We start from the raw sequence: 21706 nt of genomic DNA, 5'->3' as shown, positions 1-21706 counted from the left end.
TGATACTTCTTGGAGATTTTCTTCCCTGGGTCTCTGGGACTCCAATGATTCTTAAGTTGTTTTTGTTGAGCTTATCTTAGACTTCTATTTTCATCTGTTCCCATTCCTTGAGTAATTTTTCCATTGTTTGATCATTTGCTTTAAGGCTTTTTTCCAATTTCTTCTGCTGTTATTCATCTTATCTTCCAGTGTACTAATTCTATCCTCAGCTGCTTTTAACTCATGGGAAAGCTCAGCCATGTTTTTTTTCAATTCATCTACTGAGTTTTTCAGACCTGTTATTTGACCTGAAATTTCAGTTTGGAGTTTTCTGATTTCTTTCTTCATATTCTCTTGATTCTTAGTAGTGTTCTTGTCTATACTGTCTTTTAGTTCTTTGAACATCTTCCATATTGTGACTCTAAACTCCTTATCTGAGATACTGACTAGTTGGTTGATCATGTTCAAGTCATCAGAGTTGCCATCGTCATTCTCTATGTCTGGTGCTGGCCTACGTTGTTTCCCCATTGTCACACTTGTATTGTGGGTTTTTCTACGTGTTGTGGTTGTATTCATTGGCTAAATGATGTGCATGGCAGTTAAGTGAAGTGGAGTGGCCATGCACCTCTGGCTCCACCATTTCTGGGCTTGTAAACTCACCTCCAGGGAAGGCGAGCCATCCGCAGATGAGCCACACACTGGATGAAATCAGGTCGAAAATGGAGCACAGCACAGGACCAGGAAGATAGGGGTGCTGGCATCTGAGATCCAGCAGATTTCAGCAGCTTCCCCTTTCTGGGTGTGTAAGCTCACCTCCAGGGAAGGCTCTTGGGAAAGCGAGCCATCTGCAGATGAGCCACACACAGGATTAAATCAGGCCGAAATTGGAGCACAGCACAGAAGACAGACGGATAGGGGTGCTGGCATCTGAGTTCCAGGTGAGTTCAGTGGCTTCCCCTTTCTGGGCTTGTAAACTCTCCTCCAGGGAAGGATCCAGGGAAGGCAAGCCGTCCACAGATGAGCCACACACAGGATGAAATCAGGCCGAAAATGGAGCACAGCACAGAAGACAGGCATATAGGGGTGCTGGCATCTGAGTTCCAGCAGAGTTCCTCAATTCTGTCTCTCACTCTGAAGCAGGCAGGATCAACGGCAGGAACGCTGATGAAATCCAGTGTCAGGCAGCCGATCTCCCATTTTTCATTCCTAATACGAGTTGTCAATTTTTTCTCTCTCTTTTTTTGTTAGTTTTGCCAGTGGTCTATCAATCTTGTTTATTTTTTTTGAAGAACCAACTTCTGGTTTCGTTGATCTTTCAGATTGTTTTTGGGTTTCCACTTTGTTGATTTCTGCTCTCACGTTTGTTATTTTTTTCTGACTACCTATTTTTGGTTCCTTTTGTTGAGCACTTTCTAATTCTATGAGCTGTGTCATTAAGCTATTCAAGTAGGCCCCTTCTTCCTTCCTGATGTGTGTTTGCAAAGCTATAAGTTTTCCTCTCAGTACTGTGTCCCATAAGTTCTGATAGTTTGTGTCTTTATTGTCATTTGTTTCCAGGAAAGTTTTGATTTCCTCTTTCATTTCATCTCGGATGCACTGGTTGTTCAGTATTAGGCTGTTTAATTCCAGGTGTTAATGTTTTTCTTCTGTGTCCCTTTGTAGTTCACATATAATTTCAGAGCCTTGTGGTCAGCGAAGGTAGCCTGCAAAATTTCTATCCTCTTGTATTATTGAGGTATGTTTTATGTGCCAGCATGTAGTCTATCCTAGAGAATGACCCATGTACATTGGAGAAGAGTGTGTATCCAGGTTTCTGTAGGTGGAGTGATCTCTCTATCTCTCTATCTATCTATCTATCTATCTATCTATCTATCTATCTATCTATCTATCTATCTATCTATCTATCTATCTATCTATCTATCTATCTATAAAATCCTCTTTCATTTCTCTTTTCAGGTCTAGTATATTTTTGTTAGGTTTTAGTCTGGTTGACCTATCAAGTGTTGACAAAGCCATGTTGAGTTCTCCCACAATTATTGTGTTGTTATTGATATTGTTTTTCAGATTTGTCAACAATTGTATTAAATATTTTGCTGGCCCCTCATTCGGTGCATATATGTTTAGGAGAGTGATTTATTCATGCTGTACATGTCCCTTGATTAATACAAAATGTCCATCTTTGTCCCTTACAACTTTTCTGAGTATAAAGTTTGCATCATCTGATATTAGTATGGCCACTCCAGCTTTTTTTATGGATGTTGTTTGCTTGAATGATTTTCCTCCAGCCTTTTATTTTGAGTCTATATTTGTTCTGACTTTTCAGGTGTGTTTCTTGTAGGCAGTAGAAGGTTGGATTGAGTTTTTTGATCCATTTAGCCACTCTGTGCATTTAGTCCATTGACTTTGAGAGAAAGAATTGTCTTGAGAGTTAGTGCCATCTTTATATCGAAGTTTGGTGTGTCTGTTGGTCAGTCTTGTCTTAAAGTAGGCAGTTTAGTTTTTCTTTTAAGGTTTGTTTTGAGTCTGTAAAGTTTCTGAGCTATTGTCTGTCTGTGAAGTCATGTATTCTTCCTTTAAACCTGAAAGTGAGTTCTGCTTGGTGCAGTATTCTAGGTGAAGCATTTATTTCATTGAGTTTTGTCACTATGTCCCACCACTGCTTTCTGGCCTTGAGTGTTTCTTGTGACAGGTCTGCTGTAAATCTCAAGGATGCTCTCTTGAATGTAATTTCCCTTTTTGATCTCGCTGCTTTTAGTTTTCTGTGTCTTTATGTGGGATTCATCATTGTGACTAGGATGTGTCTCGGTGTTTTTCCTGGGATCTCTTTTAGTTGTACTCTTTGGACTTGCAGAATTTGGTCGCATGCATTCTTTAGCTATGGTAGTTTCTCTTTAATGATGTTATGACTGTTGATTCTTCTTGGAGATTTTCTTCCTGGGTCTCTGGGACTCCAATGATTCTTAAGTTGTTTTTGTTGAGCTTATCAAAGACTTCTATTTTCATCTGTTCACATTCTTTGAGTAATTTTTCCATTGTCTAATCATTTGCTTCAAGGCTCTTTTCCAGTCTCTTCTGCTGTATGGAGTTGTTATTCATCTCGTCTTTCAGCGCACTCATTCTATCCTAAGCTACTGTTACCCTGTTGGAGAGCTTATCTATTTTGCCTGTCAATTCATCTACTTAGTTTTTCAGACCTGTTATTTGACCTGATATTTTAGTTCGGAGTTTTCTGATTTCTATCTTCATATTCTCTTGATTCTTATTAGTGTTCTCTTCTATACTTTCTTTGAGTTCTGTGAACATCCACCATATTTGTTCTCTAAACTTCATATCTGAGAGACTAAATAGGTGGTTGGCCATTTTTGGGTCTTCCGAATTGTCATCTTCATTTTCATTGCCTGGTGTTGGCCTGCGTTGTTTCCCCATTGTTACAGTTTTATTGTGGGTTTTTCTACATATTGTGGTGGTATTTATTGGCAAGTTCCCTAGTAAGGAAGCTGAAGAAATCCAAACTCAGGCTTCTGGTAACAGCAAGGCTCAAGATGGCCGCCAAGCACCTCTAACACTCAGCAGAATTCGGCAGGAATCAGTGTGTGTACATCAGACCCACCTTTGAAGCAGGCAGGATCGCAGGCAGGATCGCTGGCAGGAACGCTGATGAAATCCAATCTTAGGTGGCTGGAAACAGCATGGCCCAAGATGGCTTCTGCGCCCTTCTGACACCCAGCAGAAACCAGCAGGAATCTGTGTGTGTATGTCTGACCCACTTCTGAAACCATTTATAAATGTTTATTGTTCCAAGTGAGTTTCAAAGTATTTGATTCACTTTGTAGAAAATGTCATGGGTTTGGCCTATCTCATCACTTAACAGTAAGATGAAGTCAGAATACACTCCATTCTTAGATCTGTGCAAAAACTAAGATCACTAATTACAGAAGACTGACTTTGACGACTGCCACTGGGCAGAACTTATGCTGGGACCAATAAGAAACATTCTAACTTAAGCCTTGGCCCATGATTTGTACAAAAAACAAGATCTCTAATTTCAGAGGTCTGACTTTGACAACTGTGATGGAGCAGAACTTTTAGAACCATAAGGAAAGACTCCTAGGTTTCATCTTAGGATCTGTGCAAAGACCAAGACCACTAATTACTGAAGACTGATTACAGCAACAGTGATGGAACAGAACTTCTAGAACCATAAAGACTATATCCTTATAACCTGTGCAAAAACCAAGATCTCTAGCTACAGAGGACTGATTTTTAGCATCCATAACTGATTGAAACATTTCCTGGCACCATAAAAATACCTCGAGGTTTGATAATGTGCATATACGGAGCCTGTAGTTGTTCCCATGACAGTATGCTTCAAGAGCAGAGAAACCCTGTATCTTGTAGGCTAAGGAAATTCCCATTCTAATTTTTCCATTACTTTTTGTGCCTATGCAAAAAGCAAACAAACAAACAAAAACCAACCCCACATAAAAGCACGAAACTGTCACACCAGTCCTCTTTCCTTTTTTTTCCTTTTTTATTTATTTTTCTCTTCTTTTTTTGTGGTGGTTGTTTTGTTTTTTATAGTTACTTGTTTTATTTTTTGTTTTTATTTTGTTGGTTTCTTCTTCTTTTCAATTGATATTTATAACCTCTAGACAAAGTCTATCCAAGTATTTTATTATTTTTCCAACAGAACCACTGAACACAATTTTTCTTTAGTCATGCTGTTTCAAAATCAGCAGAATGGTTGAAGTCTTATTCCCCCATAATAAAATCAGCTTGGTAAGATATCGGGTAATATTTCTCCCAGCAATATCCAGTCTCCTGGTAAGATGAGGGAGAGAAAAGCCTTCATACGCTGGGCAGATATGAGTGACATTATCTCCAAATTCTGCTTCTCATTCTAGTCAATAAACATTGAGCATACAAAGTTAGAACTGCCTGGATGGCTGTTGTTTTAATATAAATTAATGAGTCCTAGTGTTGGTAGGGGGATGTTTAGTGAGACCTTTCTTGGCTAGGCCTGGCTCCTGCAGCCCCCATGGCCTGGCAGGTCTGAAGGTTCAGGGTGAGAAGGAGAGATTCACAAAACAGTCAGATGAAGTACCAGGAGTCAGTCAGCTTTATTTCACTAACCTAAAATATACATTTTCTCACATGGCTTCTATGCTAAGCTTTTTCCTAGCAGTTTCTTCTCTACTTCTTCTGGCTTCTCGGCCTCTGTCTCCCTTTCAGCTGCTTTTTCAAGGCTTCCTTGCTGACTTTGCTGATGCTACTGCTGCTGCTTCTTTGCTGATGCTCAACTGTTAATGCTGAATCTGATGCTGAATTACTGATATTGAATTTGATGCTGAATCTCTCTGTTGAACCTCGCTAATGATTCTTGCTTCTGACCACTTCTCCCTCTAACTATTCTTCTTACCTCACTCTCCCCATGCTGACTCCCCTACCCACCCATTCCACGTGTGGACTATTCTAATCATTCAAGTGGGATAAATAAGATGTTGGTGGCCACAGATGGTTACATACAGACCAGAAAATTTTCCCAACTATAAACTTTACTACAAAGCAATAACTATCAAAACAGCATGGTATTGGAATAAGGACAGGCCCTCAGATCAGTGGAATAGGCTTGAATACTCAGAAAATGTTCCCCAGACATACAATCACCTAATTTTTGATAAAGGAGCAGGAAATCCTAAATAAAGCAGGGAAAGCCTCTTCCAGGTTTCTGGGGGTGAGTGTCCTATATATATCCACTAGGCCTCTTTCTTCCATTTTTCTTTTCAGGTCTAGTATATTCTTGTTGGGTTTCAGTCTGGTTGACCTATCCAGTGTTGACAAAGCCGTGTTGAGGTCCCCCACAATTATTGTGTTGTTATTGATATTATTTTTCAGATTTGTCAACAATTGTATTAAATATTTTGCTGGCCCCTCATTTGGTGCATTTATGTTTAGGAGAGTTATTTCTTCCTGCTCTACATACCCCTTGATTAATATAAAATGTCCATCTTTGTCCCTTACAACCTTCCTGAGTATAAAGTTTGCATTATCTGATATTAGTATGGCCACTCCAGCTTTTTTATGGGTGTTGTTTGCTTGGCTAATTTTTCTCCAGCCTTTTATTTTGAGTCTATGTTTGTTCTGACTATTCAGGTGTGTTTCTTGTAGGCAGCAGAAGGTTGGATTGAGTTTTTTTGATCCATTTAGCCACTCTGTGTCTCTTAACTGGTGCATTTAGTCCATTGACGTTGAGAGAAAGAATTATCCTGGGATTTCATGCCATCTTTATATCAAAATTTGGTTGTTTCTGTTGAGCTTATCATAGACTTCTATTTTCATCTGTTCCCATTCTTTGACTAATTTTTCCATTGTCTGTTTATTTGCTTTAAGTTTTTTTTTCCCAATCTCTAACGCTGTATGGAATTGTTATTTATCTCATCTTCCACATCACCAAGTCTATTCTCAGCTTCTGATACCCTGTCCCAGAGCTTATCCATTTTGTCATTCATTTCGTTTACTGAGTTTTTCAGGCCTGTTAGTTGACATGTTATTTCAGTTTGGAGTTTTGTAATTTATATCTTCATATTTTTTTGGTTCTTATTAGTGTTCTGTTCAACTTGATCCATGGTTTCTTTGAGTTCATTGAGCATCTTCCATATTGCTAGTCTAAAGTCCTTATCTTATGATTAGTTGGTCATTATTTGGTCATCAGAATTGTCATCTTCATTCTCTATGTCTGATGCTGGCCTGTGTTGTTTCTCCATTGTCACACTTGTATTGTGGGTTTTTCTGTGTGTTGTTGTGGTATTCATTGGCTAAATGGTGCAGGCATCCACATTCCTCTGGCTCTGCCCTTTCTGGATGGGTCGACTTGCCTCCAAGGGAGGGGAGTCCTCTGTGGATGAAGCCTCACACAGGATCAAATCTTTTAGGCCCAAGCACTCAGCAGAGAAGACAGTCCGGAGAGAAATGCTGGGCTTCGGTGATCCAGCACAGTTCTTAATGTGATTTTTTTTCTTCTTGTTGTGATGGTGTTCTTTTCTTAGAAAGAGCACATGGCCACTAGCAAAGTGGAGCCAAAGTGCACTTTTGGAGCCTCTTTTCGGCCCACTCCCAAGAGATTCACACAACAGGACAGTAGACAGACACACACAGTCAGCACTCACAATTTTCCGCAGTGGGCTCCACTGGGCAGGTGTAGTTTCATGGATTTTCCCAGCCTGACGTCACAAACAGGGGTCCTGGCTTCTGTAAAGTACTGCTTATAGCCCGTTTTCACATTATGGAGCAGTATCTTGGTGTTCCCGCCCTAGAACAGGCCTCTGGGAGAGCGAGTTTTCTGGAGCCTCTTTTTGGCCAGCTCCCAAGAGGTTCACACAACAGGACAGTAGACAGACACACACAGGCAGCTGTCACAATTTTTCACAGTCGGGCCCCCTCTTTATTACTTTTTTAAAACTAAATTGTGTCATCTGAAATACGTATGGCCACTCCAGCCTTTTTAAGGGAGTTGATTCCTTCCTTGATTTCCTCCAATAATTGAGTTTGAGTCTGTGTTTAATCTTTCTATTCATATGTGTTTCTTGTAGGCAGTAAAACATTGAATTCAGCTTTTTGATTTATTTTGTCAGTTTGTGACTCTTAGCAGGTGCATTTCGTCTATTGATGTTGAGAGAGATGATTGTTATCTTTTGGTAGGAGTTTGGCACGTCTTGTAGTCTCTCTTAAAGTAGATATTTCAATTCATCCTTTAGAGCTGGTTTTGAGTGTATAAAGTTTCTAAGCTTTTGTTTATCTGTGAAGCTGTGTATCTTTCCTTCATACCTGAATATAATTCTGGCTGTGTGATGCACTCTTGGTAATACATTCAATTTCTTGAGTTTTTTTCACTATATATCACCACTCCTTTTGGGCCTTAAGAGAGTTTCTTTTGACAAGTCTGATACATCATAAAGTTGTAATTTCCCTTTTTGATCTTGCTGCTTTCAGTATTCCATCCCTATCTGTGGGGTGCATCATTGTGATTATGATGTGTCTTGGGTACTTTTCTTTGGATCTCTTTTGGCTGGTACTCTTAGGGCATGTTTGGGATTTGTTTCCATGCATTCTTTAGCTTTAGAAATATTTTTGCAATGACATCCTTGATTATTGAAACTTCATGGGGGTTTTCTTCCTGTGTCTGTGGGACTCCAATGATTATTATATTGTTTCTGTTGAGGTTATGAAAGACTTCTTTTTCATTTGTTTCTATTTATTGAGGACTTACACCATTGTCTTATCATTTTGTTTGTTTTTGGTTTTTGAGCTACACCCAGTGTTGCTCAGGGGTTACTCCAGGTTATGCGCTCAGAAATCCTTCCTGGAAAAGGGCCGGAGAGATAGCATGGAGGTAAGGCATTTGCCTTGCATGCAGAAGGTCGGTGGTTCGAATCCCGGCATCCCATATGGTCCTCCAAGCCTGCCAGGAGTAATCCCTGAGCGCTGCTGTGTGTGACCCAAAAAAATAAATAAAGAAAAGAAATAGGGTTCCCAGAGAGATAGCACAGCGGCGTTTGCCTTGCAAGCAGCTGATCCAGGACCAAAGGTGGTTGGTTCGAATCCCGATGTCCCATATGGTCCCCCGTGCCTGCCAGGAGCTATTTCTGAGCAGACAGCCAGGAGTAACCCCTGAGCACCGCCGGGTGTGAACCAAAAACCAAAACCAAAACCAAAACCAAAAACACAAACAAAAAAAGAAAAGAAATAGGAAAAAAAACCTCACCAAACTTCTACAAGGCAGGGACAGGATTAGTATCACCTGCCTTGGTATATATAAAATAAAATAAAGAATATAATAATAAATAAAAATATTAGTAAACTTAAAAATTATAGCTATATCTATTTTCTCCTTTCAAATACAATTTTAAGAATTTTATATAAATATATGCACATTTTGTTAATATTATACCAAGATAAACCTTTTGCAATGTTTTGAATTTTATTAAATCTGCATACACCTATGAAGGCATATATACATGTATGTATATATGAATGTATTAGGCATATGAGTTGGGAAATAAAGACTCCTATCCAAAACATTACCTAACAGAGCAAGATCAGCAATATTGAATATCTGTGGTAAAATTTTTTAGTATTTTGGCACATACCCTGAAGATCATGACTGAATGAAACAAAGATCAAGTTTTGTGGAACTCTGGATTCTTCCAGCTGCTATAGTTTGTGCAGAGATAACCTATTTCTAGTATTCTCCCCTGACTAAATTCAACACTTACTTATTTTTCTCTAGCCTATTAAATATATAGATAATTTCTGAAAACATTAAATGTTCTAGTTCTTTGAATTTTGTTGCAAGAAGAAATGCTGTATTTGTGATGAAAATATATGAAATGGATAGGTTCTCAAGCTCATGTTGTCTACTACCCCCTTTATTGGAAAAAAAAATCTGTATCAACTTGGAAGTCTAAATTCTTCAAGAAAACAAAAAAAAAAATAACCTTTAATTGTACCTGAAACTACTATTATTCCTCTAGGTATGTTCCAGCAAAACTCCTACAAGGCAGGGGCAGGATTAATATAACCTGCCTTGGTAAACATTGACTTAGCACCAAGAAAATATTTTATAACATTATAAAATGGTGGATACATATATAGTACATATAGTAATTATGTACATAGAAATTTATCTGCACCATTGAATTTTCAATACCAAGAAGGTAACCTAATATAAACTAACAACTTCGGGTGACATGTTAAAATAGGCTAAATCAGTTGTAACAAATGTCCCTGTTTGTGGGGGAATATTAATTATGGAGAAGACTGTGCACCTAGGGAGATAGTATAAGTATCTGTTTCTTCCTCTCATTTTTGCTATAATATAATATTGCTTTCAAAAGATAAAGTATGAAAATAAAAATATACAAATACTTATTTTTTAACACCCTTCACTGGAACATAGAATGTGTAACTTGTCTTTAAAAATTTACATAACTGCTGTAATCTCATTATTATTTATCCTGACAATAATTTTACATTTTTAATTGAATACAAGCCTTAAGGAATGCACTTATTTATGTTTTTTTAGTTTGTAAGTGAATCAGGATAATCTGTGAGTTTTTTACTTTGTTAGTTATATTCTAAATCAGAATTAAAGTAAATTCCCATAACTTTTTTTTTTTCAGATGTGGAGGGTTGAGAATACACATGAGTAAACCTGGCTCAAATCCATTAGATTGAAAGTCTATATAAATATAGAATTTGGACGACTTTTCCTGAGAGGTGTTTAGAAAAATTTATGATGAGAGTTGGATGGGAGCTGGAATAAGAGTTAAGATTGGAGAGGCTGGTGTGGGCAACCCAGAAGTTTCTGCAGCCAAACTGGATGCTTCTAGAACATAGGCTATACTGCAGTAGAGAAACCTTACATTTGTTGAAGACAAATTTCTCCTTAAACCAGTTTCTCCTGTAACATTTTTTTTTTAATAGTTTTTTTTTTTTTTTTTTTTGGTTTTTTTTTGGGCCACACCCGGCAGTGCTCAGGGGTTACTCCTGGCTGTCTGCTCAGAAATAGCTCCTGGCAGGCACGGGGGACCATATGGGACACCGGGATTCGAACCAACCACCTTAGGTCCTGGATCGGCTGCTTGCAAGGCAAACGCCGCTGTGCTATCTCTCCGGGCCCTCCTGTAACATTTATTAACCTTTGCACTTATTTACTCACAGGTAGTGTCAACATATGGAAACCTAAAAAGAAAAAGCCAAGTAATTCTCTTAAGAAAATGGTGGACTTCAGTGTTATGTGATATAATTTACTTCATTGGATTTCAGTCTTCTGTGGTGTGAGATGATACTTCATCATTGTTTTGATTTGCATGTCCCTGATGATTAATAATGTAAAGAAATTTTTCATGTGCTTTTTGGCAATTTGTATTTCTTCTTTGAGGGAATGTCTGTTCATGTTCAGTTTCAGCCTGCTTCAAGGGCTGACAGACAGTGCAGTGTTGAAGTCTCCTACTATTAATGTCTTATTAACTTACTAATAAGTTTCTGAGCTGTTTATATATATATTTGGTTTTGGGCCACACCCGGCGGTGCTCAGGGATTACTCCTGGCTGTCTGCTCAAAAATAGCTCCTGGCAGGCACAGGGGACCATATGGGACACCGGGATTCGAACCAACCACCTTAGGTTCTGGATCGGCTGCTTGCAAGGCAAGCACCGCTGTGCTATCTCTCCGGGCCCTGTTGTTTATATTTTAAGCTATGTATCCTTCCTGCAGATGAATCTGGCTAAGTAAATGAGTTTTGACTAAGCATTCATTTTAATTTTGTCACTATATCCCTCCAGTGCCTTTGGGTTGTGAGTTTCTTGTGACAGATATGCTGTAAAACTTAAGAATGCTCTTTCAACTTTCCCTTTTTGATCTTGCTGCTTTTAGTATTGAATGTGATAATCTCACATTTCTGTATGTGAGATTTGGCTTTGTGACTAGGATGTATGTGCATCAGGGTACATTTTTTGGTTTCTTTGGCTGGTACTCTTTGGTCCTGCAAGATTAGTTTGCATGTACTCTTTAGCTCTGGGAGTTTCTATGCAATGATATTCTTGACTTCTGATTCTTTTTTTTTCTTTTTCTTTTTCTTTTTTTTTTTTTTGGGTCACACCTGGCAGTGCTCAGGCGTTACTCCTGGCTCTATGCCCAGAAATCGCTCCTGGCAGGCCCAGGGGACCATATGGGATGCTGGGATTCGAACCACTGACCTTCTGCATGATAGGCAAACGCCTTACCTCCATGCTATCTCTTCGGCCCCAGACTTCTGATTCTTATTGGAGATTTCCTTACTAGGTCTCTGGGGACTCCGATGATGCTTAATTTGTTTCTGTTTACTTTATCAAGGACTTTTATTTTAGCTTTTTCATATTTCTTGAGAATTTTTTTATTGTCTGATATTTTTTTTAGTTCTCTTTTCCAGTATCTTTTGTTGTATAAAGTTGTTATGCATCTCATCTTCAGTCACTGATTCTGTCCTCATCTGCTCTTATTCTAATGGATAGGCTTTTCAGTGAAGTTTTCCTTTCTCCTACCAAGTTTTTTTGTTATTTCAGTTTAGGTTTTTTACTTTTTACTTTCATGTCCTCTTGATTTTTATTGTAGTTTGTTCAGTACATCCCATGCTCTTTGAGTTCTATGAGCTTCTTTGATTTCTTCTCTAAAGTACTTATTTGGGAGGCTAAATGGTAGTTGCCACTTTTCAGATCATCAGAGCTGCCATCCTAATTCTCTATGCATGGTGGAGGCCTGTGTTGTTTCCTAATGGTCACATTTGTAATATAGTGTTTTCTACCTATTGTGCTGGCATTCACTGACTAGGAAAAGTGCCTTTCCACAAAGCAGAGAGTAGTGGCTTTGCTATTCTGGAGTGGAACCAGTTCACTTCTACTGACCTGCAGTCATTTGGCAGGCTCCATTCTTAGGGTGATGTGAGTCCTGGAGAGTGTTTCCGAGTGCTGCAGACTGTTTATGATGGTAGCTGATGGACATGTGTGTGGCTGATGGTGAGAAGGCTCTACCCTTTACGGGCACTGGAAAGAACTGGGCTCCACTTTTGGGGGCAAAATCAGCTCACCTCCGTTGACATGCATTCATTTGGCAGGTTCTGCTCTTGGGATGATGTGGGTTTTGGCACTGCTGGATAAAGTAAGCTAGGTGCTGCTGGTCAGTTTGAATGGTATCTATTTTAATGTCAATGTTTTGCTTTATATATTTGATTCCTCGTCCAGAATTACCTGATTACTCCTCAAAATTTTGGCTCCCTAATTTCTTCCTCCATCAGTTTGTGAACCTGGAATATGGTAGGTGGGTATGGCTATTTTGCAAATACCCTACTGGAGTCAAATAACCAGATTAGTCTTTGGACCTGGGTTTTTACTACAGAATTTTCTTTCTTTCTTCTTTTTTTTTTTTTTTTTACTGAAGATTGCTCCTATTTTTTCAGTCCATTGAAGAAGTAAAGATAAATAATGTAGTTTTCCTATCTGCTTATGGAATTCTTCTGTAATAACTTGCATCTATTTATACATTCCATGTATATAATTTTCTGATGTCACATTTGTGTACTTTTTTCCCCTTTAACCCATTGTAAGACTGTAATTTTAGGCTAAAAATAGTATAGTATAGGTACTTTAATGATGGTCCAAGTTAGATTACTGGCACAATATATGTTCCCCTGATATATTAACATATATGAATACATATATATGAAACACCTGTCAAGGGGTTTCCCGAGTGCAGAGACAAGAATAATTCCTGAGCACTGCCAGATAAGGATTTAAAATAAAGAAGACTAATTTTGGAGGGGAAAAATTTTTTTTCCAGAGAGATAACATCTTTATTGCCCTAGCCAACAGATGTGGCTGCTAACCAGTTACGCATGCCATTCTTAGCTTGCCCTGCATCTTACTTCTTTTATCCATGTTACCTCCAACCTCCATCCTGGCCGAAAAATTTATTTTTTATCTCCTTTGTATCATTCAGCATAGAGTTCTGAGACTTGTTCAGAGAACTAATCAATCAACACTGCTTAAAACAGATTAAAAATAAGAGAAATCTCATCCCCTTCATTTTCCCCAGGCATATATTATTATACATGATATCAAACCAGAGTGAAGACCCTTGAAGAAAGTGAATCATAAGTTGAATGGATAAATAAACCTGCACAAAATTACATGGATTTAAAAAGCTGAGATTTCAGTAAAACTACTCAAGATAATTACTAATATATAATGATGTGCCACAGTAGTGGAGTTACATAATGTGACAGGAAAAATGTTTACACTAGAGGCTGTATTCTGAAATTTGGTATTAGGTTCAATTATAAACTGATAAAATTTTAAAACATTATCAAAAACTGTCACTCTTTAATCTTTCTTCCTATTCAAACTCACTTTTATTTTTATGTATTTTTCTCCAACATAGTGTGGAAAGAAGAAAAATTAACAGTTAAAATATTATCTAACTTAGAATTTTTAATCCATTTTATAGTTTCTATATAACTATATGGGAAGAAATTTATTGCTGCCTTCCATACCAAATCTTTACACAAGTAGATTGAGGTTGTAGAATACTAGAACTCTTTCACCTGTTAGGGAAATAGCACTTTCCAAGTGCTACATATTGTTTAAAAGAATCTATCTAAATAATTTTATTTAGTTCTTTTAAATTCCTGTGAGGTAGATCTATTCTTTTTATATTATGGGTGGAAAAACTGAAGCAATGAGAATTAAATTCTTTTACTGAATTATTTGATTACTTTTGCAGTACCCAGGATTAAACTCAGGGCTTCAACAACTGAAAGAAATAGGCTCTGAACTTTTGCATTATTATAAAGTTTTGAAACTTTATATATGTGTCTAGAAGCAGGAGGGAGATGGTGGGTGGAAGGGAACAAGGCATCAAGGAAGGTGAGAGGAAAATTGTTGACATTGGTGACAGGAAATGTACACTAGTGAAGGTTTATATATACTGTATGACTGTAACTCAATTATGAACAACTTTTTCTGTGCAAAAAACTGTACTATGAATGACTGTGTAAACATGGTGTTTAAATAAAAAAGTGAGTTATAATTACAATGAAACATACCTCATCACAAATGTAATTTAAATAGTTTCAACTTCTGGAAGTAAAAGTAACAAAAATATTTTTAAAAGAAAACACATTTAATATTTTATATTTTCTATTGAGATGCAAGGTATAAAGTTGTCTTTTTGTTTAATACAACTAATTCAAACATTAAAATTGGTTCAAGTTTCAGTACAAAGATATCTTTTCTCAAGAATTAGAACTCTGATCGCTGATGCAGCTATCTACAATAATCTAGATGATCATATTGAACATTTCTAAAAGTATTTAAAACAAAAATGTATGTGAAGTAAAAATTTTAAAATAATTAAATAAAATTGTTAATATAGGTAAGAATGGTAGAGTTGCTATAAGTATAATTAAAGACTTAAAATTTTGGGTTCTTTAATATGGACTTGGCTATTTTATTTTAAATACTATGAGACTAATTCAAATTTAAATTTTAATATATTGTAACTCCTCCATGCTATGTCTTCAGCTCCAAAGTTAGGTTTCTTGATTCAATTATCATTGACTTTGACTTGAATATTTAGTTTTGTCCTTATTTATTTTTTCACAAATGCATTGAGACCACTTGGCCTCCGGCCTCCAGGTTTTCTTTCTTTCTTCTTAGTTTTATAGAAAATGTTGGTATATGTGGTAAAATAAAGTAATCTGTGTTCCAAGATTCTAAAAAAAGTCAGGTGGCCCAATTTGAAAGATAAAAGATAAAATAAAAAAATAAAAAAGATGTGTGTGACAGGTTTTTTTTTCCCATAGGCACAGCAAAATAGAAAGAAAAAAACCTTTGGCTTAAAAACAGGGAGACCATACCCATAAAGCATCCTTGCATAAGAGCAACTACAGGCTCCGAGCATACTAAATTTTCAACCCTCAAAGTCTCTCTCTGTGGTCCCAGTAAAAGTTCTTCACAATCATAGTTGTCAGGTCAGGTTTCTGTATTTAGAGATCCTGGATTTTGTACAGATTCATTGTTGAAGTCAGAGTAATGCGGACCATCTTCTGGTTTCATCTCACCATTAGGTGTCAATGCAGAGAACCCGTCCTGAAAGCAGGTTGTTGCTGTTACCAAGTAATCAGGGTGTCATATGAACCCATTATGACTGAAGTTGATGTCAGGGCAGCATTAGGGCCTTCTATGAAGTTCAATTCCTGGTTCTGGTGTAGAAAACTGTGCTGGTTCCATAGATGTGATTCAAAGTTCAGTGGTAAATGGCCAATATCTGACCTTCTGACTCCTAAGCTAAGTCATTTTGGCAAGTGTTCAGGTTGTAAGACCCCACTGCAATATAAAATTTATGTGTTCCTATTCCTATTAGTTAAGAACTTCTTTCTTTATATAATATTTTCTTATTTTCTGTTTTTGTTTTTGTTTGGGGGTCACACCAGGTGACACTCAGGGGTTAGTTACTCCTGCTTATGTAGTCAGAAATCGCTCCTGGCTTGGGGAACCATATGGGATGCTGGGTATCAAACCGAGATCTGTTCTGGGTCAGCCACATGCAAGGCATGTGCCGTACCCCTGCACTATGACTCTGGATCTAATATTTTCCCATTTTAATGGGCCTATGCAAAAAGGAACAATGCCATATGGTACTACTGGTTCATATAAAAACCTCCATTTTTTTGGGGGGGTCACACCTGGCAGTGCTCAGGGGTTATTCCTGGCTCCAGGCTCAGAAATTGCTCCTGGCAGGCACAGGGGACCACATGGGGTGCCGGGATTCAAACCGATGACCTCCTGCATGAAAGGCAAACGCCTTACCTCCATGCTATCTCTCCGGCCCAAAACCTCCATATTTTAACCAAAATACATTTTTGCCTTCTTTATGAGTAAAACTATCAATAGAATATAAAACATTATCAAAACTTTTCTGTTTCTTGATCTACTAAAAATCTTTTTCTGGAGAGCTATATATACTGACCCGCTTTTTTTTTTTTTTTTTTTAAGTTTTTCATAGCTTATTTGAGCCCACTTGTCTCTAAACTTCAAGAGTCTCATCTGAGACAACCTGTAGTTCAGCTAAATAGTCTCTATGGGTCACACATTCTTGAGAATTTAGAGATCTGTAGAAGAAATGTTCTTCAACATTCACATGTTCTTTGATTATTGGGTGGTGTTTGGATTTTTTGTCACACTTGGCGCTCAGGGATTACTCCTGGCTATGCACTAAGAGATCATGTCTGACAAGTTTTGGGGACCATATGGGATGCCAGAGATTCAACGTGGGTTGGTCGCATGCAAGACAAGCACCCCATATACTGCATAGTCTCTCTAGCTGTAACTCCAAGTATTTTTTACCCCTCTCTCCCAATGTCTTCTGATAATGACCAACAACCCTTTCTTACCTACCTTTAAGCCAAGTTCTAGTTCCCGTAGTGAGCGCTGTATCTCTCTGGTGAGTAGATTCATCCGTTCACACTCCTGGAATGCAACCACAATGTAAGGGGTGCGCTCCTCCACTTTGGCCATCAGTTCTGGGATATTAAATTCTTCTGTTAGCCGCTCCAGTAATTCTTCTAGGAGAATTTTGACCTGTTCCATAAAAGAAAACATAGGGTGAAGGCTGGGGTCTAATTTTCTAGAAGTATTTAATTCCCTTGCAATACATCACTACAGAGCCAGTTATTCCTGAGGTGTCAGAATTGAATCCAGTGTCTTATACAAATAAGAACATTGCCTGATATATTAAACTTTAGGTCAACTAAGCCAATATTGAGGAACAGACACATGTTTTCTGAAAAAACAAAACAAAACAAAACTGACCAGATCCTTCTGAATTCTTCAACGAACACAAATTTCTTTTCAAAAAAAAAATAGAAGTTGGAAAAAATTAGAAATGTATATTGTTGTTGAAATTCAACAAGGTAAAGAACATACTTGATTTTAGAGTTTTAGATATTTTTGGCTATGTGATGCTAAGTTGATAAACTTAGTGTGTATAAACTTAAGTGTATAAACCTTTTTCTTAAACATATTTATTTTACATAAAACATTTTACATTTACATACAAACATTTACTTTACATAATAGGGAAGGTAGAACAACCACATCACTCTTCTGGAAAATGAAAACCTCAGATTAAATACTGGGTTATTTAAGGGAAAACATTTGGAAACTAAATCTGACATTTTGAAGTAAATAAACTCAGGTTGACAGGAAAGAAAAATGGGAAAAATACAGGCATAATTAAACATGGGAAAGACAAAGCTAAAGGAGGGAGAAAATTAGTGACTGAGTGTAAATTCTTGGAGTGTATGGGTAGATAGCATTTCTTAAAAAATAGCCTCTTCATCCTTTCTTTACACTTCTAATAGCATGTTACCATCTTCATTCATGAGTATTTCTTTCCCACTATTTTTGGGTACATTCGCTGGATGCAGACTCCCATTTTTCAAATTTGGCCAATCAATTTACTCTTCCTGGTGGTATGAACACTTAAATATTAAAGTTAGAATTTAGACATAGGGGGGTCGGGTGGTGGCGCTAGAGGTAAGGTGCCTGCCTTCCCTGCGCTAGCCTTGAATAGACCGCTGTTCGATTCCCTGGCAACCCATATGGTCCCCCAAGCCAGGAGAGACTTCTGAGTGCATAGCCAGGAGTAATCCCTGAGCATCACCGGGTGTGACCCAAAAACCAAAAAAAAAAAAAAAAAAAAAAAAAGAATTTAGACATAGAAATTTGCTAATGACAGAATAGAAGTTTCTTGAAAGTATTTGCTTTCTTTTTCTCTTCGAAGCACTAAAGCCTGGGTTTTAAGCACTTTTTGGTTTAATTTATTTGATACAGTGAGCTAATTCTTACTTATTTCAGTTAAATTTGTCTCTGCTATTTTCTGGGAAAGAACCTGATCATGTAATAGTTTGGTTATGTATATATTAGCCATATTAATGTAAGTATATTATATCTCAACTCCCTTCCCTTCCCTTCCCTTTCCCTTCCCCTTCCCCTTCCCTTTCCCTTCCCTCCCTTTCCCTTTCCCTTCGCTTCCTTCCCTTTCCTTCCTTCCCTTTCCTTCCTTCCCTTTCTTTCCTTCCCTTTCCTTCTTTTTTCCCTTTACTTCCTTCTTTCCCTCCTTCCTTCCCTCCTTCCTTCTCTTCCTCCTTCACTCCTTCCCTCCATCCCTCCTTCCTTCCCTCCCTCCTTCCCTCCCTCCTTCCTTCCTCCATCCTTCCTCCCTCCTTCCTTCCTTCCTCCTTACGTTCTTTTTTCCTTCCTTCTTCCTTCCTTCCTTATTCCCTCCCTCCATCCATCCCTCCCACCCTCCTTTTCTCCCTTCCTTTCTCACTCTCTTACTCCCTCCATTCTTTTACTGCTCCTGCCCTTCCTCACTCCCTCCCTCCCTTCCTCCCTCCCTTTATTCCTTCACTCCCCTTTCTTCTGTCCCTTCTTTCTCCCTCACCCCTCCCTTCCTACCTCCATTTATCCCTCACTCCAGCCCTCCCTTCCTGCCTCCCATCCTCCCTCCTTTCCTGCCTCCCTCCCTCCCTTCCTTCCTTACAACCTCCCTTCCTCCACTCCTTCCTCCCTTCCTCCCTCCCTTCCGCCCTCCCTTACTTTCTCCTTCCTCCCTTCCTTCCTACTCCCTCCCCTCCCTTCCTTCCTCTCTACCTTCCTTCTTTCGATTCTTCCTTCCTCCCCCTCCCACTCTCATTCCCTTCATCTCTCCCATCCTCACTCTCTTTTTCCTCCATTCTTCCCTCCCTTTCTCCCTCCCTCTCTCCCTTTTTCCCTCCCTCCCCTCCTTCCTTATTTTCCTTCCTTCCTCCCTGCTTTAGTTCCTCCCTCCATTGGTTCCTTCCTTCCTCCCTTACTTTTTTCTTCCTTCCTTCCTCCCTTTCTCCCTCCTTCCCTTCCCTTCCTTCCTTCCCTCCTTTCTTCCTCCCCCTTTTCCTTCCTCCCACCTTCCCTCCCTCCCTTCCTTTTTCCTTCCTCCTCCCTCCCTTCTTTCCTTCCCCCTCCCTTCCTTTCTTTTTCCTTCCCTCCCTCCCTTCTTTCCTTCCCCTTCCTCCCTCCATCCCTTTCTTTTTTCCTTCCTTCCTCCTCTCTTTCCTTCCTCCCTCCTTCGCTTCCTCCCTCCCTTCCCTTTTTCCTTCCTTCCTCCCTCCCTTCCTTCTTTTTTTCTTTTTATCTTTCTTCCTTTTTCTCCCTTTCCTTCCTTCCCTTCCCTCCCTTCCCTTCCCTCCCTTCCCTTTCCTTCCTTCCCTTACCTCCCTTCCCTTTCCTCCCCTCCTTTTTCTTCCCTCCCTTCCCTTCCCTTCCCTCCCCTCCCCTCCCCTCTCCTTCCCCTCCCCTCTTCTTCCCCTCCCCTCCCTCCCTCCCTCCTTCCTTCCTTTCTTCCTTCCATCCTTCCTTCCATCCTTCCTCCTTCCTCCTTCCTTCCTTCCTTCCTTCCTTCCTTCCTTCCTTCCTTCCTTCCTTCCTTCCTTCCTTCCTCCCTCCCTCCCTCCCTCCCTCCCTCCCTCCCTCCCTCCCTCCCTCCCTTCCTTCCTTCCTTCCTTCCTTCCTTCCTTCCTTCCTTCCTGTTTTTGCAACACATTTAGAAGTGCTTAGGGATTACTCTGAACTCAGGAATTATTAATGATGATGCTCAGGGGAACATATGGGTTGCCAGAGACTGAATTGGGCATTCAAAGCAAATGCTCTCTACACACTATTAATGCTCCAGTCCCAAGGCCTTAATTTTTCTTATTGATTAATTTTTAACAGCATATTCCTCTATTATCCAACTCAAGTATTCTGGTGCTAAATATGAAAAATCAAAATACCAAAAATTGAATGTGGCAGCATTTGAAAGGCATAAAGCTTTATATAAATGCAATGGATATTTAAAGTTTACTTTGATTTGTACTTTTTATATACATTACTTTTTTAAACTAATATTTTCTCCAGTAAAAAAGCTGATGTTAGAAAAAAGTAATAATTATCATCCTATTGAATATAAAACATCAAAATTTTCAAGAAGTTAATTTATGTTGGTGGTTGTATTGGTTTTAAAACAAATATATTGTGGGGCCCGGAGAGATAGCACAGAGGCGTTTGCCTTGCAAGCAACCGATCCAGGACCAAAGGTAGTTGGTTCGAATCCCGGTGTACCATATGGTCCCCCATGCCTGCCAGGAGCTATTTCTGAGCAGACAGCCAGGAGTAACCCCTGAGCACCGCCGGGTGTGACCCCCCCAAAAAAACAAACAAACAAACAAAAAACAAAAAACAAATATATTGTTAACAACTATGTAATACATAGCCTATGTAAAAGTGATACATTTTTACACATATATAAACAATAAAAAAAAAACCCAAAGCAAAACAGCAAATAGAGAGACTGTGGTGCTGTAATAGCAAAACCTGAAAAAGAATATAAGTGATACCTGAAAACTACTGTAGGGCTTGAAGACAAATTCCTACGTTTATATCATTATATGTCTCCTGAACTGAATTTGAAGGAATAGTTTTGTATCACTAAGCTTTCATTTGAAAATCATTCACAAATAGATAAAATATGTGATCTGGATGCATTGTTCCAAAGCACATTAAACATGGGGAAACAGAGTTCTGTTCTGTCACTTAGTGGGTAGTTGGGAATTTGATATCAGATCTGAGGAAGGAAGGGCAATAAGGGAAAGAGATAGCTCCAAAGAAAAAATTAAGGAGCATCTTTAGCTTAGAAAAGTCAAAAGCCCCTTCAGACTCTTTTTCAGAATGTCGACTTTTCTATCCCTTTTGAAAAACAATATGGACATTCTTAAAAAACAAAAACAAAAAACTAAAAATAGAACTTTTTTTGGGGGGTCACACCCGGCAGCGCTCAGGGGTCACTCCTGGCTTTACGCTCAGAAATCACTCCTGGCAGGCTCTGGGGACCATATGGGATGCCGAGATTCGAACCACCATCTTTCTGAATGCAAGACAAATGCCTTACCTCCATGCTATCTCTCCAGCCCCTAAAAATAGAACTTCTACATGACCCTAGGAATATATATGCCTCTACAAATATACCTAGGAATTCTATATGCTCCTAGGAATATACCGAGGGGCCCAAAAACAATACAGAAAATTCCTCTCCACTCCATTGTTCATTGCAGCACTAT

At 38.7% G+C, this 21706-nt stretch overlaps 1 protein-coding gene across 1 annotated transcript in view; it reads right to left on the bottom strand.

Moving 5' to 3' along the window:
- DNAH9 (dynein axonemal heavy chain 9) overlaps window positions 1-21706 on the bottom strand; it is a 704007-nt gene that overhangs the window by 21362 nt on the left and 660939 nt on the right. Inside the window, exon 67 of the mRNA XM_049776731.1 lies at window positions 16968-17150. Coding sequence (XP_049632688.1) covers window positions 16968-17150 — 183 coding nt within the window. The remainder of the gene's footprint in view (window positions 1-16967; window positions 17151-21706) is intronic.

The sequence above is a fragment of the Suncus etruscus genome, chromosome 7 (genome assembly GCF_024139225.1).
Source record: "Suncus etruscus isolate mSunEtr1 chromosome 7, mSunEtr1.pri.cur, whole genome shotgun sequence".
In the NCBI taxonomy this organism is placed as follows: domain Eukaryota; kingdom Metazoa; phylum Chordata; class Mammalia; order Eulipotyphla; family Soricidae; genus Suncus; species Suncus etruscus.
Note: the sequence above shows the minus strand (reverse complement) of the source record. Positions and strands in the feature narration are given on the sequence as shown.